This window comes from Python bivittatus, unplaced genomic scaffold, assembly GCF_059951505.1.
Source record: "Python bivittatus isolate LINGU-HERP-01145 unplaced genomic scaffold, Pbiv_v1 ctg000470_np1212, whole genome shotgun sequence".
NCBI classification, from domain to species: domain Eukaryota; kingdom Metazoa; phylum Chordata; class Lepidosauria; order Squamata; family Pythonidae; genus Python; species Python bivittatus.
This window is the reverse complement of record NW_028277065.1, coordinates 3,000,378-3,021,894: the sequence shown is the minus strand read 5'-3', so window position 1 is coordinate 3,021,894 and position 21,517 is coordinate 3,000,378. Positions and strand designations below refer to the sequence as shown.

At 35.8% G+C, this 21,517-nt stretch overlaps 2 protein-coding genes and 1 pseudogene across 2 annotated transcripts; 1 reads left to right on the top strand and 2 right to left on the bottom strand.

Annotated features, from left to right (window-relative positions):
* Nucleotides 1-5,542: 5,542 nt before the first annotated feature.
* On the top strand, nucleotides 5,543-6,466 carry LOC112541472 (olfactory receptor 14C36-like). The gene has a single exon (XM_088143099.1). The coding sequence runs from the start codon at nucleotides 5,543-5,545 to the stop codon at nucleotides 6,464-6,466; it is 924 nt and encodes a 307-aa protein (XP_087999225.1).
* A 5,482-nt stretch (nucleotides 6,467-11,948) lies between these two features.
* On the bottom strand, nucleotides 11,949-12,838 carry LOC103062479 (olfactory receptor 12D1-like; annotated as a pseudogene).
* Nucleotides 12,839-20,141: 7,303 nt separating this feature from the next.
* Nucleotides 20,142-21,080, bottom strand: LOC103062719 (olfactory receptor 12D1-like). The gene has a single exon (XM_007434977.2). It carries the CDS (start codon nucleotides 21,078-21,080, stop codon nucleotides 20,142-20,144), a length of 939 nt encoding a protein of 312 aa, XP_007435039.2.
* Between the last annotated feature and the right edge of the window lie 437 nt (nucleotides 21,081-21,517).

The following is a 21,517-nucleotide window of genomic DNA, read 5'->3' as shown; positions in this document are numbered from 1 at the left end:
GTGTACTAACAGTTGTTACTGTAGAGAGTTTCACAAACATTCAACAGTAGTGCAAAGGTAAAGTTTATTTAAGCCCACATGCTTCATATGATCCATTGCTGCTCCTTACTTAGGGTAGGTATCATATATCTGACTTTGCCATCTAGTGCTTTTAGCCCTGCCAAGAAATAATATGTTTATCAAATGTGAAACAAGGACGGATTTTTAGAAACTGAGTTCACACAACACATCCATCTGGCATCTGTGTGTGTACATGTGTGTGTGTGTGTCTGCAGTTTTCTCTGGCAAGATTTGAGAAGTGGTTTGTCATTGCCTTCTTCTTAACTAGCTTTGTGCTTAAGGTGGGACTAGAACTGACAATCTTCCAGTTTCTAGCTTGTTGCCTTAACCACTACACCAAGTTGGCAATACTGTAAAATAAATGTAGCTTGGGTTTCTATGGTTGGCTTCTTGGTGTTCTCAGAGGCTGTTTTTCTTCTTGGAGATGTTTTATTACTAGATTAATTAAAATTAGCAGTGCTCTGACATGGGGAAGTGAGCCTTATTAACGATTTTTTTACAGCAGCCTCTCCTACTTGCCTTGTTTGATGTGGGCAAGATGCATGCAGTGCAAGATCCAGACCACACAATACAGTCTTTTTTTTTGGGGGGGGGGGGGTTAAGGGTCACATGGTTTGCAATTCAGTTAAGTTAAGAAATTTGGCTCAACTTTTCTTCTAAAGCATCCAGAAAGTTTTAAGGCCTAAAAGTGGATTGACAATATCATTGTTGTGATAAAAGGACCTCGTTATACTTAATGGAAAGCTAATATGAATGTTGACATAGACACTTGTAGGTCTTTGTAGATTTCCCAATGAAATTCTGTCACCTGATAACTACAGAAATAGCTCATAATATTTAGACTTCATTCAGTCTAAAATGAAGAGATAACTTGGACAATATTAACCATTTTTCTTTCTAAAGAAAAATTCTTACCAGTAGAAGTTATCCCTCTTTGCTTCCTGAAAGGAGGTTCTGTCCTGAAAGCCATGAAGAAAGTCTCAGAAAGATGTTTGTTTCTGTAGATTGTTTTGAAATCCTAGTTTGGACCAATCAACAAATATACCATACATATACAAAGTATGGATTAATATGTGTGGGGGGTTTTTGTGTATATTATCATGGTGAGCATGCCATATTTTCCTACTGTGTTCTTCAGCTGGATTTATCAAAAAGAAAGAAAAGAAAAAAATGGATGAATGAAAAGAAAGAATGGATCAAATAAAAATCCTCTAAATAAAATACCCAAACTAATATCTATTTCTGTTAGATAAGTTCAGACAGTTCATACCTTAAGAAAATCTCTACCCGAATCAAGGCTAAAAATTAAAGGTAAGTAGAGTTTGCGAAGGAGATCAATGCCATGTATTTAGATGGTTTACAAGAAACAAACCATCATACTATAAGACAATGCCAGCAATTTGTTATTTTACAGGATGTCTACAAAATATTCTTGGCTGTCATTGGGGAAAAGAAGGAACAATTCATGAAGCAGTGTGCTCCTGTAGGGATATATCTACTGAATATATGAATGTAAACACTATCTTCCACTAATTAATAATATTTTAACATATTTTAATGGCCTAGCCTTTTTTTCCTAAGGGATGGAAATATTGCCACAAGCAGTTTGTTTACTGACAGTAAAAACAGGCAGTCTGTTACAATTTGTTATTTGCTACATAGAAACAGGCCCAAACACTCCCTCTGTGTCTCTGTCTTTCTCTCTCTATACACACAGATACACACACATACATACATATACACCCACACCCATATACATACATACATATACTGAAAGAATTGCAAAGGTCTACCCAGGGCAAAGAAATTGAAGCCTTGCCAGAAGTAGCTCAGGGACAGAAATACCATCAAGGCAATTAACACCCTGGGCAATTCCAGTCATTAGATATACAGCTGGAATATAGACTGGACTCAAGCTGAACTGAAAGCCCTGGATAGGAAGATTAGAAAAAGCCCTTTACCATTCAGGAGGGCCATGGGTCCAGAACACAGGCGGCTAAGCTCAGAGCTACAAGAATCCTGTCCACTTCCTCAGATCAACTGGCTCAAACTCCTCTCAGATAACAGGGCTCAGACGCGTCTCAGTTACTTCAAAAGGATCTGCCTAGCCAGAGTCCAACTCTGAGCAAAGTTGAGCAACAGATACTGAGAATATTCCTCACAGCAGCCTTGCAAGAGCTCCCTGACTCCTCCTCACCTAGGAGGGACCTGGTCACCTAAAACAGGGCCACTGGGTGGCTATCTGCATATGCAATAAGAGCAGAGAAGTAAATATGATTCATCAGCCTCATTGCCACAAAGTAAGTCCTAATATCAGCTCTTACCTGTGCTTGGTTGGCCTCACTCTTTGTCTTTTTCCAATGTCACTCTAGCTGTCTCTTGTGTAATCTGCTCAGTAAACCATGGTGCTGTATGAGATCTATGTACACAGAGAGTCTGCACAGGTACAATTCAGTCCCATCATTTGCTCATTCCAAGCTGCAACAAGGGACTGTGCCAAACTGTGTGCCAGAGCTTCAAGGAAAACCCCAAACTCTCTCTGAAACTGCATTAGGTCCATCAAGCACCTGCAGTGGGGGGTAGCTGTGGAGAACTCTAGAGCCAAGAGAGAGAGTTCAGTCCATGGCAAGGGACTGATGTTAATATCCCACAAATCCAAATCATGGCACCACTACCCCAAGGCAAACACCAAATTTAATGTGTGATCTTCTGTGTGGATAGGATCATGAATAAGTTGGACCAGGCCATGAACTCCTGTGCTACCTCAGACAAGTTCTCAGATAAGAGAAGACAAGTTGAAGCCTCAGGAACTCCACTGCCAACCCAGTCACAGAGTCCAGGAGCACAGGCAGGGATGTTGCTACACTGCAGGGAGGAAGGTGAGTGAGCAGCAATCCCCAATAATCCCTACATCCCAAACTCACAAAGAAGGTCTCATATCCGGCAATGCTTGGGGCAGGGCCTCTAGTGGTCATCAAAGACTCACAAATAACAACAGCCACACCACCACCACTGCCCTGGAGTCACAATTGGTGCCACACTCAAAACCCAGGAGGGCACATTTCAGAGAGGGGAACACTCCCCCCCCCAGTGCCCAGCCAAGTTTCAGTGATGCAGGCCAGATCAGCCCTCTCATCTACAATCAGATCATGGGTTAGGGGGCTTTATTACAGGACTACCTGGCATTAAGTAGCAACAGTTGGAATTCAAAGCCACCAAAGCTCTGGAAATCAGGTCTCAGGGATGAGCATAGGGGCCAGAATGTAATATTCATCTTAAACACCAGGGGCGCCTTCCCTGAAAGTGGCCTTCCACCAGTCTCCCTCCTTATCTCCCCATGTCTCTAACTACCACAATGCTTTCCCTTGCCCTGTCCCCCCTGTCACCAGCCAGGTTCCCCTCCCTGCCTTCTCCCTCCCCCAAAGCAAAGGAATTCATCCTGACACCACCATTCACAATTGGACAATATGCTGCATGAATAGCAACAAAATTCTTCTGAGTATTAAGTAACAGTAATTATGCTGAAGTTGAACTTCCCACCCCATAAAACCAAAATAAATGATGGAAGGAGTTGATAACATGTCATCCTTAACCTAATAATAAAGCACTATAAAATTGAAACATTTTAGATTTTCATCACTTAAAAATTGATAGTCAGAATTAGTACTCTTTTAAAAAAAAAAAAATACTGAGCCTATAAATTAGTTCTGACCCCCACCATTAAAATAACCCAGACCCTTGGGCAATGTCCTATAGAGTCCTCTTGCTTTTGAAAAATCTATTCCACAGAGACTTTTTAATATTGTGTATTAAAAAAAAAAATCTTTGGGGAAATGGCAAGAAAAATTAGATGAACTCTCACTTAAATACTACACAGCATAAAATTTTATCGGTGGCTTTAGAAAGACAGTAAGAAAAAAATAAAGACATCTGCTTAAATAAACATGGATTAAGATGGTGAGTCACTGACTTATTTTTATTTGGAATTATCCATTATTTCTCCCTCTCTTCCATAAGTCTTTCCTTTCCTTCCCTTCCCTTTGCTTTGCAATTACAATTCCAACAAAATACAGATTATAATATAAATGTTAGCTGCCTATAGAGAAATGATTCTTTGGGCACTTTTATTTAAGGAGAGAGACGAAAATAAACAGTATTAGAACTTAATACATCTTAAATTAATCAAGTGACAACAAAGAAAGGAATTCCTTTCCCCACAGTTCTCACCCCCACCTTCAGTTATCATACAGATATTCTTCATTTATTCAGTTTACAGGCTGAGATTTGGCTGACTTTGGACGTTTACCAAGGCTTCCTCTAATTTTATTTCAATTTATTTTCCTTTAACCACTTTCAATATGCCCTTATTTTAATTTTTAATATATCCTATTACACACACACACACACACACACACACACACACACTATTATATATATACAACCTAGGGCTGTATAAATATCTAAATTGGACTCTTTGAAAACACTTTTGTTCACTTTCTAAACAAGGTGATCACATAGAGTTCTTAATTCAAATTAAGTTGTCATATAGAATTGAAGGCTCTGATTTGAAACCATTCTTTACAATTCTCATTTTGTGTAGAAGAAGGTAGAGATGAGAAGGTGATTGAAAGGATTAAAAAAAAAAATGAATGCCATAATTCAAATCCTGCAGTTCATTGAGGACCATTTATCAAGAAACTTTAAAAGGATGCCTTAAAAAATAATGAAACAAAAACAATTATCTCCATCCATGCTTGCCAAAATAATTAAATGTGGCCAATATTTCTATAACAATAAAAGAAAGGAGTTTAGCAGAGATGGTAATTCTGAGTCAGGCTGAATTTACAGAACTCAAGTATATAACTCCAGAGCGATTCCTGTAAAAAATCAAAGCTCATTCTATGAAAATAAGTATTTGTGTATTAATGGTACATTGAAATAACAGTAGTATATTATACTTGCCTGAACTATACCAGTTAAAGATGAAGAAACTGTTTGGGGGGGGGGAAAAAAAAGAAAAGAAAGAAAGGGAAAGGGAAGGAGGGAGATAACAACTTCTAATATGTCACATTGATATGGTTGAATATACCTGGATTCAAATCCAACTTCCAGCAGCTTTTATCTGACTTGATAAAAACGATCTGTTTGCTCAAGACTCCCAGTTTTGATGAAAGTAGTGTTAGAAAATGCTATTAAACAAAGAAACTCAAATATCTCTAAGCTCAAGACTATAAAATAATGCCATAAGACTTGACAGTGATTAAATATCTGTAAGAGTCATCAGATTCTTCCTGAACTTTAAGCAAACAAAATTACATAATGCTATCACTCAGAATGTTTTAATAAATTTGGAGAACCAAGTTTTAATATAACTTTCACTAAATGTTAATCCAGTACTTTCCAAATCACTCCAAACATTAATGAATAGGAAATATTTTAACAATTCTTTTTCCTTTTTCATCTAGAGGTTTAGTTATTAAGAATGGATAATGACACTTCTAAGTTTCTTCTCTTGGAATTCTCAAAAATTTGGGAGCTACAGGTTATGCACATAGTTATACTACTGATACTGTATTTAATGACCATAACAGGGAACCTTCTCATCATCACTGCTGTTATTTGTGACCACCACCTTCACACACCCATGTACTTCTTCCTGATGAATTTAGCCATGCAAGACATTGGTTCAGTTTCAGTTACTATCCCCAAAGCTGTTTTTAATTCTCTGATGAAGATAAGGACTATTTCTCATTCTGGATGTGTTGCCCAAGTCTTGTTGTTCTTGTTTTTCCTGAGCTGTGATGTTTCCCTCCTTACCGTCATGGCCTATGATCGGTATGTTGCCATTTTTAATCCTTTACAATATGAAATGATAATGGACAGGAAGGCCTGCACCAAAATGGTTGGCAGTGTATGGACTGCCAGCCTTCTCAATGCTTCATTACAGACTATTGTCACTTTTATTACTCCTTTCTGCTCTAATATTATCAACCAGTTCTTCTGTGAAATCCCATATTTACTTAAGATTGCCTGCTCTGATTTATATGTAACTGAAATTGGAGTTCTAATCTTCGGGGCTACATTATCAATTGGTTGTTTTGCCTTTGTCGTTGTCACTTATGTGCATGTCTTCTCTGCTGTACTGCAAATTCCTTCTGTTCAAGGAAGGAAAAAGGCCTTCTCTACTTGCTTACCACATCTGGTTGTTTTCTCCATATTTTTGTTTACTTCTTGTTTTGCTTATCTAAAGCCTACAGCTGACAGTTCATCACATTCTGACTTCCTTATAACAATAACCTATTCCATTATTCCACCTATGCTGAATCCATTAATCTACAGCATGAGAAACAAAGACATCAAAGTTGCTCTTTCAAGACTTTTTGGTCAGAGGTTATTGTTTTTTTAAGGAGAATGAACTGTACATCTACCAATTTTTGAATTTCGACAGGAAAGTAAGAAAGCAGGCATAGGATATAAATACTTATGTAACCATCTCCCACTTTCTAATACATTACCTTAAATTGGAAAGTTTATTTTATTCAATCATGAGATTGGACTCATCTCTGTTAAGATTGAGGTTGTTATGGTGCACTGAGCCATCTCTGACCCTTTGTGAGTATGGGGACATATCTGTGCAATTTTCTTGCCAACATTTTAAGAAGTGGCTCAGAGAGAATGTTTGCTGCAAGGACACCCAGCTGGGTAGGGCAGGACCAAGACAAATTTTCTCTCAATCCTTTGAGTTAAATGCTAGACCATACTGGTTCTTTTACAATAATACTTAGATAAAAATGTGTATCTTTTGCCTGATGTTTCAGCTTCAGAGATAATTATCACAACAGAAGTGCTGAGAAAACAGCTAACTAACAGATATAAAATTAGAATTAACTTACATGGAATATTGAATTGAATTGAACTTTTGTATTTCCAATATAGATACAGTTCAGAAAAATCTGTAAACAATGTATTTATTAGGAGATAGCATTATTAAATGTATTTGAAAGCAAATAATACTGTTTGCTTTAGGGAAATTTATTGCAAATTGTATTTAAAAATTCCATATGAGAAATGTTTAAAATGCATATGAATACTGATGTGGAGTTGCTAATAAATCTTAAAGCTATAGCTGGACAAATGAGAAACTTATTAAACACGGACTGTTTACCATCCCTCTCTATTGAGTTTTTAATTCTTTGCATTTTAAAATATTTATTTATATATATGCTTCCTCAATCACCACAGGAACTCTAGGTAGCTTACATAGTACGGTCAAAACAACCCTTAATAATGATTGTATAAAATATCTCTATGTATCAGTTATAAAGAAGGAAGTTTATGAATCAAGATAGCTACCACTTTTGAGATATCAAATAAACCAGTCCAACTCACTCTTTATGCAAAAAGTTTATTTTCTTCTATTAAAGGAGTCTCTGTAAAAAAAAAAAAAAAAGCAAATTTGGCTTAAACATGATTTTATTAGTTTACTTATCTGCAGTATTCCTTGCTTGTTCAAGAAAAGATGGTTAAAGTAAATGTGGAGTTTTCCAATGACATCTGTACCTGTTCCAAGTCATTAATAGGAATGACACATTAAACCACTTCAGCTGATCTTCTGCTGGTCTCCATTAGGTTTTTAATTATGTTTGGTGATTACTCCTCTATTTAATATTCCAAGTAAATTTGGTACAGTCACTGTAATGAGAATTTGGAAACAACTTATAACCAAGATTTCAAACACCAAGTGGGGTTAGGACAAGGGTAAAGAGATTGTGTAGACATTTGTATTAATTAGCTGGAGTGGTTTAATATGTCATTCAATTATTTTATGATATGTAAATGTAGCGTCAGGCCGTCTTTTCCTACAATTGTGATGCATGAATGGTAGTTCATCTTCCCAAATAAGTAAACATGAATGCATCACATTTCTAAGTAAACATGACCTCAGGACTCATTCAAACATCACAAAATGGCTCATTAAAAAAAAAAATTCTAAAGGGAAATATAGAAAATTTGGTGCAGTAATATCTAACTGGTTCTTTATCCTTAGCATCCAAACACTTGAGATGAAAACAAGGTCCAAGTCAAACATGTTCTCCATATGCATTTCAGTAAAAGCATGGCAAGAAGATCACAATGGTTAAACACACTTATTGCATTGTGTCTGTCTCCTTGTCTGTCACTCTAATTTTATTCCTTTTTTAAAAAATACAGAGAAATCAATATACAAAAAGAGAATTTAAAAAAGTGATAATATACATACATCCAACAAATTAATTATTTATTAAGATATAATACCGAACCAGACAAAATAAAAATGAAAAAAACAAGGAAGCAAACAATCCATCAAGAATTAATTTACCAAGTTGATGTAAGTCACTTAAATATACCACATACTCATTTAATGATATAACAAATTACACATACTTTCTCTGTTTTTTAAAGTATTATGACATCTATGCAAAAGTGAAATATATTCTGTAACTTTTTTTTTTAATTAATTAAAGAAAAGACTTTTCCAAAATGGAGAGGTTAGACCTTTTTTTGTGGCATATGTATTGAGGGAAGCTGGATTGGAAGAAAGGGAGTATAGCTTTAAAATTGTAGGAAAAAGCATCAATAACCTGCCCTATGCTGATGACACTTCTCTGATAGCTGAAAATGCAGATTTTCAGCCTCTTGTAATGAAAGTCAAGGAGCACAATAAAAAAAAGAAAAAAGAAAAAGAAAAACAACTATCCAGGACAATGATTAAATATAAAGAATAACAAACCAATGGCAACATGTACAGTAGCCAGCTTTAGAACTGACAATGAAGACACTGAAATGGTAGATAGTTGATGCTAAAAGGCAGAAGCTATCAACAGTACAGGAACCAGAAATCAAGATATATTCATAAACTAGGACTTGGTAGGGTAGCAACGAAGGCCTTGAAAAAGATATTTAGAAGCTGGGATGTGCCTACACCTGTGAAAATCAGAAATTTACAGACAATGATTTTTCCTATGAACTTCATGTAAGCAAATGTTGGACTTTGGAAGAAGCAGAATAGAAGGAATATTGGCATTTTCTCACTTTTGTGTTGGAGAAGACTTCTGAGAATACCACAGACAGCCAAGAAAACAAACAAATGAATGATTGAAAAATCAGGCTGAGAAAAAACAACCATATTATGTCTCAGATTATCATATTAGGGAGACATTATGTGAAGACATAACTCTTTGGAAAAGTAATCAATCAATCACTTAGTAAATAAACGAATCAAAACTTTTGTTGGAGAACTAGGCATATGTTTATTCTTCAACTGAATCTATAGGCCATAATATAAAATAATCATTTTATACTCACGAAGAGTGGCATGGCAAAACAATTGCCTGACATTTTGTAGCAGAAAGCACAAACTCTGTAAATCTTCTCTTGCAAAATGTCACTTCACTTACAAGCAAAAGATATTTCCACTGAAGTTGCCAGATCAACCTTTCTATGGTGACCCCCACCTATCCAAAAAATGGCTAGGTATAGCTCCTATGCAGTAAAAGTTTGCCAACACCGAATTTTTAGGATAATATAGCAGAGTTGTTTGAATAGGACTAGCAAATATTGTTAGGGATTAGTTATACCACAACGAACTCAGAATACATCCTCTGTCATTATTTAAAGAACAATCCATAGCATCTTATTTCTAACAACATCTATATAGCATTCTCAACAAAGAGCAATTTTTTTGGTCTGAGTTGAGGCATTTTAGATTTGCATAACATGAAAATTGATAGTGTCATATTTAGTGTTCAACAATGCTGATATACCCTTTTCCATCATTGAGCCCAAAAAATGCTTCCTCCCCTCCATTACAGTAATACAGAATCTAGAGCAGTGATCTCAAAGTGGGTGATACCACCTCCTGGAGGGCATTTGAATAATTCAGAGGGGCATTAGTTTACACATAATTTATCCAACAAATTGTTTGCAAAGAAATAATAAATATGCAATCAATCATTTTTAATATTTTTTGAAACAATTTATACACAAGCATTCTCTTTTTCCTTTTAAGGAACTCAAGGTGCACCATCAATAGAGTTTTATATTATTTGTAGTATATAGTCGATTGTTAAAACTTGAGAGCAATTTTGTGTGTTGGTGTGTGGGTGTGTGCACGTCCATGTGTGCTTTCAAGTAAATCTTGACACCTCGCGACTGCCAGACTACTCCCTGCAGTTTTCTTGGCTACATTTTTGGAAGTGGTTTGCCTTTGCCTTCTCCTTAGGGCTGAGAGAGAGTGACTGGCCCAAAGCCACTCACCTAATTTCATGCCTAAAGCAAAATTAGAACTCCCAGTTTCCAGCCTGTTGCCTTAACCACCATACCAAATTGTCTCTCAAAACTTGAGATAGGTGACTTTTTATGAAAAGATACACTCTTTTCAATCCAATGGATTTAGGTGAAAAATAGATAATCACCACAAGCTACAGTCTCTGCAGTTGATTTAAAACTAGCAGAAAACCCAGCTCAGTTGTTTCCTTTAAAGTAACCTTGACTCTTTAAAAATAACTTGGCAATGTCCATCCAAATTCAGCATATTCCAACTTCTTGTATTGAACAGCTTGCAGTTATGTAGATTTATCTAAAACTGGTAAACTGAAAATTCATGTCAGTGATGTAGGAGGGAAAGATATTTAAACATACAAAAGCATTTTTCCACATAAAGTTCAATACAAAAGCAGGGATATATTTGTGGTTTTCATTTGGCACAGTTCCATTAAGAAATATTTTACTTTAATAGACTAGTGAAAAAGGAGAAAAAGAAAGAGTAAACATTTTTCTTGTCAATGCTTTGATTTTGTTTTATTACCATTTTTTTCCACCAAAACAAAACCAATCCCCAAAATCACCAAAGAAATGTTCTCTTAAGCTGTCCTCCAGTCCAAGTGATCCCCAGTCTAACTCAATGTTTCTGTCAACTTAACAGCTAATGTAAATTTTGCTGGGGGAATGGAGGAGACTTTTTATTAATCAGCTTTTTGAACTTCACTGAAAGCAAAGTTGAAGATTTCATCCAAATAGCCCATTTAGCTGAAAAGAGCTAAAATAATGTTTAGAAAGAAGCTAGTTCAAATAGTTCTATTTTATTTCAAAATGGACAGATTTCGATGGAATAGATAATTATCATTTAACTGTTTGCATTTTAATTATACTACTGCTGCAGGTTACAAATTATAGAGTAATCTTATCCGCTATTTGTAGAAAAAAGAAAGAAAATACAAATATCCTGCCACCCTAATTTAATTTGGTGAGCGAGAAGACAAGTATTACAGGACACCAAATGTGGAGCAGTGTTAAAGGTATTGAATTAGGCTTGGGAAGACTTTGTCCCCAAGCATGGAGCCGAGGGCATGGGACAAAGCCCATCTTCTGGCTGTGTGGATAATAAGTTGGATGATGCCCGCCTGCAATGTCTTTTATTTTTATTTTTTTGTATATTGTGTATTTTATGTGTTTTATTTTATTTTATTTGCTGCCTAAAGTCATGTACAAGTGAAATGGATAGCTATACAAATAGAATAAATAGATAAATAAATAAAACTCACCCAGGAAAGCTTACTGGGTGACCCTGGACAACTCACTCTTCTCTTTTTCAGTTAAAATTACTTCAAACTATTATGATTACAAGGATAAAATAAAGGGACAGCCACATATAAGGTGAACAAAAAAAGTGGCCTCAATCTATCAGATGAATAAAATAAATATACCAAAAAAAAAAAAAATTCTAATCATGGGAACAATTCATATTCTGTTTCTATTAGTGAACCATGACTATCACTATGGGTTATTTTTCCAGCATGTCCTTTCACCAAATTGTATTTTTTTTCCCAAAATTCTTTTTTATTGCTATTTTAACCTCCTGATTTCTCAATGTATAGATAAGTGGGTTCAAAACTGGGGTAATTGCACTGTAAAGGATAGTTATTATCACATCTCGTTGTGATGGGGTACCCATTGTAGGAAGCATGGAATTAAACAACACAGGAACATAGAGTAAAGCCACCACAGTCAGGTGGGATCCACAGGTGGAGAGGGCTTTTTGCCAACCACTTCGGGACTGAACTTTTAAAAGAAGGAAACTAATAATATAGATGTAGGAGAGGAGTATGATGAGAAAAGGGCCCATAACAACACAGCTGGTCCCAATACTGAGGATCATGAGGTTGAGGTGTGTGTTGCCACAGGCCAGTTTCAACAATGGCTTGATATCACAGACAAAATGTTCAATTTGATTTGGTCCACAGAAGGGTAGACGAGCAGTCATCACTGCATGCATCAAAGCTTGAGAAAAGCCAGTAGACCAGGCAGTTGCTACCATTACAACATAGATCTCTTTTCTCATGATGAGATTATAGCGCAAGGGGTTGCATATTGCCACATAGCGGTCATAGGCCATGATTCCAAGGAGGATGCCTTCAGTACCACCCATGAAGTAGAAGAAGAAGAGTTGGACCATGCAGCCATTGAAGGAGATGGTTTGCAGCTCTGTTAGAAATCCAGCCAGCATCTTTGGAACAGTTACTGTGGAGTGAATGATGTCAAGGCAGGAAAGATTTCCAAGGAAAAAGTACATGGGGCTGTGAAGGCGAGGTTCAGCTAAAGCTACAATCACAATAGTACCATTCCCCACTAATGTGGCCACATACAACAGGAGAAAAATTGCAAAGACTATATACTGGAGCTCCAAAACATTGTTCAGGCCCAACAAGATGAATTGTCCCACCTTGGTTTGGTTCTCCATCACTAAAAAGGAAACAGAAAGTCATAAATGTGGAGATAGATAACCATTCAATATTAATAAATGTTGTACTTGATTGAAGACTAAATCAAATTTATTTAATTACTGCCAATGGCAAGCCCCCTCCCCCCCAAAAAACTCTTGGGCTAATAGGGTCCCAATCTCCAAATAGGAAACACACTGTCTTTCCCATGTTAGAGACTGGATTTTCATTTGGGGATGGGAAAGGTATATCTACATGTAAATTAGTGACACAGTAGAAAAAGGGTCTCAGGTTCATTCTGACCACAAGGATGACATCTCTCTGTGAATGGAGTCTTACTATACTTCCCATCTAGTACTGGTGAGGGTAAAGCATTGAAATGAGCCAAAGAAAAGGTTGTACAGTGTGCTGTGCAAACAAAACTGAGTAAGTAGTTTTTATATAAGTAGGATTATTGAGAGATGTATAATGACAAAAGTTATGCAGACATTATTAAATTTGTTAGCAACAATGTATCTGTCCTGTCCACATATAGTGATAATAGAATATTGTGTGTAACCTGTAAAAGAGAAGGACGCTGGTCCAAATTCAGTTCCATGAGTCTGGAGGATCTACATGTGTGTCAAATGCAAACCTAATACCTTTTACTGTCTTTCCCACTTTCACAATTGTGCCTATCACAATTAGGATCAGTGCCTAAGTGCCCCATCCACACTTTCCTCCCACAGAATAGGATAAGCCTCACTTTTCTTAATTCATAATTGCTATAGCTTGCTGATTGTGTGGCCCTCTTGGAAACTACTTTTGGTGGTGACAGACAGATGGATCTTATCACACAGTTAAAGATACCACAAGGAAATATCTGAATCTGAGGAGGATAGTCAATCAGTTCTGTCTTGCTTTATCAAAGCACAGGAGGTTTCCTCTCCTGCATAACAGGTGATATACATCTTACCTGTTTATCTAAAATGTAGCTTAAGAAGTACTAGTAAAAGTTATACCTATGGCAGTTGTTCAATCATTCAACAATAGAACAAAGGTAAGCTGTAATTGTACCCATATGCTTTCCACTGGTTCAGTGGTGGTCCATGCTGTGGTATTGTATCACATACCTGACATTATCTCCTGTGCTTTTAATCCTTCCAAGAATTAATATACTTACCAGGTGTGAAACAAAGTGGATTCTTTCAGACTGAGCTCATACAACACAGATGAGTAGAAATAGTTGAGAAAATATGTACCTCAGGGATGAGTTGTTGGGTTCTTGGTGTTCTTTGAGATTGGTTTTATTCTTCAAAATATTTTATTACCAGTTAATGTCATTTGTGCTCTGTCATGAGGAAGTGAGGTGTGTGGACTCCTTATATACAGTCCCTTGTCCAGTCAGTCTTGTATGGATTTGGACAGGATGTATTGATTGGGGCAATGTTTCTTCTTTGATTGGCAAGCTATTTTTTGGTGCTTTTGTGGTGACAGGTGATGGTTCCTGCTTACCTATAGAGCATTTTCCAATGCAGGAAATACCCACACAAATGTATAAAAAGTATCTTTCCACTCAATTATCCACAGCACAACTAGCAGAACTCACCAAAACAAAGCAAAACAAAACACCATAACACTTCCATATATCAAAACATCTCAGAAGCCCCAGACAGGTAATTAGAACCTCTTCCCATGACTATAACCACAAACTAACAAAACAACAATAACAACAACAACCCAAAGCACCCTAGGAAAACTCAAAAACCCAGTTACCAAGAAGACAAAACAAGAGTCATTTACTGTGAAAACCACTATGTATGGGAAACAGGTAGAAGATTGGCAGAACACATCAACAGTATCCGTTAGCAGTCAGAAGACAGGATGACAGTTCATTAATTTCAGAGCGTCAGAGAATTTCAACTATCATTTTAAGTGGGAAGTTATAAACCTTTTAGGTCAAGCCTAGTATAAGAATGCAGTCTAAGTTAATCAAAGTTTAGGCCTCTGACAAATAATATATATGTATATGTGTATGTATGTGCGTGTGTGTGTGTGTGTGTGTACATGCACATGTATACACACACCTCCCATGTAATCAAAGAAAGGGGCAAACAACCTAGAGCATATCCTCCTTTATCAGAGACCTATTAATTCACATCCAGATAAATAGGAACCTGCACTTAATCAAAACAATAAAGATCAGAAAATAGCATCCCAATCAAAGGAAAATAACAACTCACACATCCTACATGGAGCTGGTAACCTTACTTCCACATGCCAGAGTACTGATGTTGTTAACTAGCATGGTAATAAAACATTTGTAACAAGAACACCAAAGTCACAGGACAACACAAACTCCAGAGTAGAGTATACTGAAATGATACTTGGGCACTTTGTGATATTTTCAGTTGTGGGAAGGCAGCCATTGTCTTACCATGTTGCAAAATCCAGACTACATAAAACCGTCCTTTTTGTTTAGAGCTCACATGTTTTGGGAGCACAGCCAGGATAAAGGATATGGCTCAGCACATCTTTTCAAAAGCATCCACAACTTTTAACAAAAGTTCTAAAAGTAGTTAGGCAACACTGCTGTTGAAATAAAAAAAGGAATTGGCTAGCTATTTATTTATTTATTTATTTATTTATTTATCAAATTTGTCACTGCCCATCTCATTAGAAAATAACTCTGGGCGCTTTACAGAAAAGGTAAATATTAATTAAAAATACAATATAACAATTAATCCTAAATAAATAATAAATATCTTCCAAGAAGTGATGGTAGCTAGAATCTAAATCTAATCTATTTAATCTTGTATTAACTGTTGCATAAGAAACTAATGAAAATGTTGATATAAACTACTGTGAGCTTTCCAATGAATAATAGGGTACTACTAGCTGGTCATATGCAACCATCTCCCTTTTTCCCACAACATTTCCATTAGCTCAAAACAATAAATAAACAGCAATCGAAGATATTCCTAAATTCATAAAGTTCAGAAATCCAGGAGTTCTAATGACTTTTTAAACTAAGAGCTTCTTGACACTCAAATAAAGTATTAACATGTATTTTATACTATATGGAAATTTGAAATTAGAAAGGGGAAAAAAATCTCTCTATTGTGGTAGAATATCATATATTCTACATAAAGTATATTGTTCAATACCTTATACATACTTGATATGACCAGATGGTTCATTTTTCCTGTTTTGCTTATTATTATTCATTATGTTCCTCTCTTCTTTATCCTTTGTTTATCCTTTGTTTTTCTATTTCTGTAGTGAATTGGGATTTCTTGTGTGTGTGTGTGTGTGTTTAAACACTAGTAATAAAATACATACATAAATACATGGAAGAAGATTCGATTAGGGCATTTCTTGTTTTAATCTTAGCTTAGTAATACAAAATATATAAGATATATATATATATATATATATATATATATATATATATATATATATAACAATTAGCTTAGTTTAAAGCTGAAAACTGCATCCAAAAATAGACTGTAATTCAGTTTCTTTGGGAAAACATCATATATTTTTTATTAAAATCCTGCCACCATGATAACTACAGAAATGTATGTCTGGTCTAAGATGCAGAGGTAATCTGGATAGTATAAACTTTTTTTTTTTTTTAATTCTTAAACACATACATACACACACAGAGAGAGAATAAAAGTCCTTCTTTGCTTCCTGAAAGGAGTCTCTGTCTTGATAGCCTTGCAGAAAGTCTCAGACAGATTTTTCTTTCTTCAGATTCTTTTGAAAGCCTAGTTCATTCCAATCAACAAATATAATATACATAATATATATTAATGAGTGTAGGAGTTTTTTGATACGTTATCATAGTGAGTATTCCATTTGTTCCACTACTTGGACCTTTACCTCAATTTATCAGTTGTTAAGACATCTCAAAAAGGTTACTTGTACATTTCAAGGATGGAAAGAATTGATCAAATAGGAATCCCCAGAATAAATTCATTGCTTATAGTTAATTTATATTTGTTAGATATCCAGATAATTCATACCTTAAGAACACCTCTTGCCCTGTCAAGAATGAAAACTGAAGGTAAGTAAAGCTTAAGGGGCAAGAGTTCAACTGTGTGTATTTAAATAGAATGCAAAAAAAAAAAAAAAATCATTAGAGTGGAATATATTCTCAGTGATTTGTGGCTCTTCATCACATATTTATCTTTCAAAACATTATTGGTTGCCACAAGGGGAAAGAAGGAACTATCCTTGAAACAACGTGTTCCTATGGGGAAAAATCTACTGAATATAAGTATGTAAACAATTTGTTCCACCAATTAATGCTATTTTAGTATATTTTTAATGACCAAGGTTATTTTTCCTAGGCCTTGAAATAGTGCCACAGATCTTTTCCTTACTGACAATAAAAACAAGGAGTCTGTTATATATATTTTTAATTTATTTGATATACAGTCATACCTACCTCCCCCCCCCACAAATATACATAAAAACTGAAGGGAACTGCACAGAAGTAATATGGCAAAAGACTAGAATTATGAAAAACAGACTTCACATGCTGTGATGCATGTTAAATCTTTATTCCCTTTTATATGTAATTCAGATCCAGCAACTTCTAATTATTATTGCAATGGCACAAAATGTATGTACACATGGATATATGTGTTCAATTTGTATCAATTAAATTTGCTTATTTCTCTTTCATGCATTTTTATCTGATTAATCTACTGATTTAAAAAATACTTTCTGACTGGAGCCAGCCCATTCATTTTAACTAAATGGGCAAATTAGTTCTGAGTGCATGACTTGGTACAAAAGAGAATTCAGCTGTACATGTGAAATTTTCTGAATCTGTGTCTAAGCACATGCATAGGTATACTTTATAAGGGATATTGCTGAATCTTCCCTCTGTTCATTTTGAGATAGGATGTTAGATCTCACTGATGTGAATGCCCCTCTATGCTGAACATAAAGACATAAAGAGTTTTATTTTATAAAGATATTTAACAGTGGCATAAAGAATATTTCAAGCTGTCTGTAATGGTTATATGAGATTGTAGAGCTATTGTTTTGTAGATCTAAGTCAAGAAAATCCTCCTCAACCTCAGCCATGACTTTCTGTTTTCCTGTACAACATGGGCTGGGATTTTGCAGTAAACAAGTTCAAAAACTATTTGCTTCTTCCAAGAGGAAGTATATTTTTCTGTATGCCAGGGATTCAGATCCAAGTATCTGTTTAAATCATTTTTTTTAATAATTCATATCTGGTTTGATAATTACCTTTATAAAGGATTAGGAATGAATAATTGCAGACAAAGGATGATTGTTCTCTGAAACATACTAATTGCAGATGTACTGAACATCTGTTGCAGGACATGCCCATGACCGTGATATAGCCCAGGCTGCAAAGTACTGTGTGCATATTGTGATCTGTAAAAAACAAACCAACACCCAGAGTCTCGCCTGTCTTGGAGAAACATCTCTCCCCCCCCCTCCTACACACACACGCATGCTTCTTCTCAGGCCTGAATGGAACAGAATGGAGTTTCCAACACATTTTGTTTTGGGCTGTTTTATTTGAGATACTGTTTGCTTTGCCTCCTTCTAGCTTTTGTTTCATAGAGGGAAGGGGATTTATAGAACTCTGATCTACTTCCAGATCATTTCTCCTAATAAAGATCCATTGAGGGAAGGGGAATTTATGGCCCTCCATAGGATGCAGAACCACAATTCTTGTAATCACCCATGAGGAGAATTTCCAAAAACCCCACATAGTTGTGGAAAAGAAAGATATCTTACTTGCTAGGTGTCAATCTGAATTCCTTTCTCCATATTCAGTCCCTTACATTCTCTGGACACCAGTCTAAGTCTACTGCAGCATCACCAGTCTGGTTGAGGCTGGGGGAATGTATAACTGAGTGTTAGCATACTGATAACACCTCACCTCAATCCAGTAAATGACCTAATGCAAGGGAGCCTCAGTAAGAGATTTGTGGTTTGGATCTCTTCCCTAATAACCTGTATTCCTTAGAAATGGCTCTCCATTATGTTCAGAATCATGGATTCCAACATCCTTTACTATGTTGGCTGGGTGCTACTAAGTGTTGTACTGCAGCAATTTCAGGAGGTTCAAATGTTATGCACCCCTGAAGTCTATTTATTTATATCACAAATCTTTTTTATGAATGTGGAATAAAAGCTTGACTTTCTGTAGAGAACTAAGCTGAAAATAGACAGAAAATTAAAGCAAAGTTAAATATTACTTGACCATTCTGTTTTTTCTGTCAAGGAACTCACTGTGTACTGTTTATAGTTTTTTAAAAATATTATAGAGTGTATTGCTGAAACTTACGATAGATGACATTTTATCCAAAGACATGCACATTTGAATTTATACATATGAATGTATATTTACATGAATTCAGTTCAAAGGCAGGAATGCTGTGTTTCTGATTTAGATCTAGCATGTTTCCATTAAGAAATATTTTATTTTAATTTATGAGAGAAACATATTTTGAAATGGGAAAAAATGAAATAGTAAAAAAAAACACCCTTATTTCTCCATTTTTCTTCATTTCCATTTTTGTCTGAGAGGGAGAGAAAGACAGAGAGAGGGAGAATCACCAACTAATTGTGCTCATAAATTCAAGTGATTTGTATCCATCATCTAACTCAAATCTACACTTAACAGGGCATGTGGATTTTGGGGAAATCTTTTTACAAATCAGCTTTATGATTTTCACTGAAAGGAGATTCCTATCAAATAGCTCCTTAGGATGCCTTTAAAAAGAGCCAAAATAGTTTTTCAAAAATGGCTAATTTAAACATTACATTTATTATGTTTCTAAATGGACAAATTTCAATAAGTAATGACCAATTATGGTTTTCCTGCTGGGATATTCACTGCAATATTTTTTCAACTTATAAATCTGCTTATAAAGCAGTCTTACCCATCATTTGTAATACAAAGGCAAATGGTGAACACAACATCCCACTATTCTCATTCAATCTGGTGAATGAGGCAATAAGTGTTTCACGACTAGGGGTTTCCATTATGAAATCAAAACTCATCTAGAAAAGGTAATTAGGTGGCCCAAAGTAAGTCACTGTCTCTTCTTCAGCTAAAAGTAACTCAAACTATTTTGATTATAGAGATAAAATTAAGGGAGAGCTATATATAACGGGGGGGGGGAGGGGACATCAACATATCAAATAAATTTAAACTACTACTACTACTACAACTATTATTACTACAACTACAGGTCATTTGGAGAATTCCAGGCTTGGGAAGAATATACAATCTGCTTACAAGAATGAACTCTCATTGATGGAATATCTTTCCAGCATTTTCTTTCACCAAAACCTGAAACTTTTTCTCCTCAAAATCTTTGTAATTGCCATTTTAATTTCTTGATTTCTTAGTGTATAAATAAGTGGGTTCAAAACTGGGGTAACTGTGCTATATAAGACAGTTATTATCATGTCCCGTTCCAATGAGGTACCCACAGTGGGAAGCATGTAGTTAAACAACACAGGAACATAGAGTAAGGCCACCACAGTCAGGTGGGATCCGCAAGTGGAGAAGGCTTTCTGCCAACCTCTTTTGTGCTGTGCTTTGAAAAGAAGAAAAATAATAATGTAGAGATAGGAGAGAACAATAATGATAAAAGGGCCCATAGCAACACAGCTGGTCACAATACTGAGAAGCATGAGGTTGAGCTTTGTGCTGCCACAGGCCAGTTTCAACAATGGCTTGATATCACAGAAAAAATGCTCGATGTGATTTGGACCACAAAATGAAAGGCAAGCAGTCACCACTGCATGCATCAAGGCATGAAAAAAACCAGTGGACCAGGCTACTGCTACCATCTGGACACAGACCTCTTTTCTCATGATGATAGTATAGTGCAAGGGGTTGCATATGGCAACATAGCGGTCATAGGCCATAAGTCCAAGGAGAATACCTTCACTACTGCCCAAGAAATGGAAGAAAAATAATTGGACTATGCAGCCATTGAAAGAAATCGTTTGCATTTCTGATAGTAATCCAGCCAATGTCTTTGGTACAGTTACTGTGGAAAGGAAGATGTCAAAGCAGGAAAGATTTCCTAGGAAAAAGTACATGGGGCTGTGAAGGTGTGGTTCAGCTAAAATTACAATGACAATAGCTCCATTCCCTATTAAGATGGCCAAATACAATAGAAGAAACATTACAAAGAGTATATTCTGAAGCTCCAAGTTGTTAGTCAGACCCAACAAGATGAATTGTTCCACCTCTGTTTGGTTCCCCATCTCTAAAAAGGAAGCAGAAAATGATGAAGGAAAAGAAAAAAAAAATCAACTTTGAGTTTTAAAAGAAGCTATATTTTTCTTTGAAGGCTCTAACAAAGTAAAACTGTTGGAAGAGAACAATAATGGAACTTGACTAATATCAGTAACAAAGGAGAGATTAGTGTGCGTGTGTGTGTCTAAAAAGAAGCCTATATCTGGGTAGAAAGAAAGAGACAAGGCACAGGATCCAGATATATGAGGAATACAGTTTTATTTATGTAGGAGGAATTGGAGTTCTACATCAGCAAGCACTAGCAAAATATGCACACATTATTAATGTCTGTTAAAAAGACTGAACCTCTAATCATCTCTGAAACAGATGGGTAGGGTCTTGAACTGAATGCCAGAAGCTCAAATGCCTAAATGTGTGTTACATTCAGACACCGTAAGCTTTATTG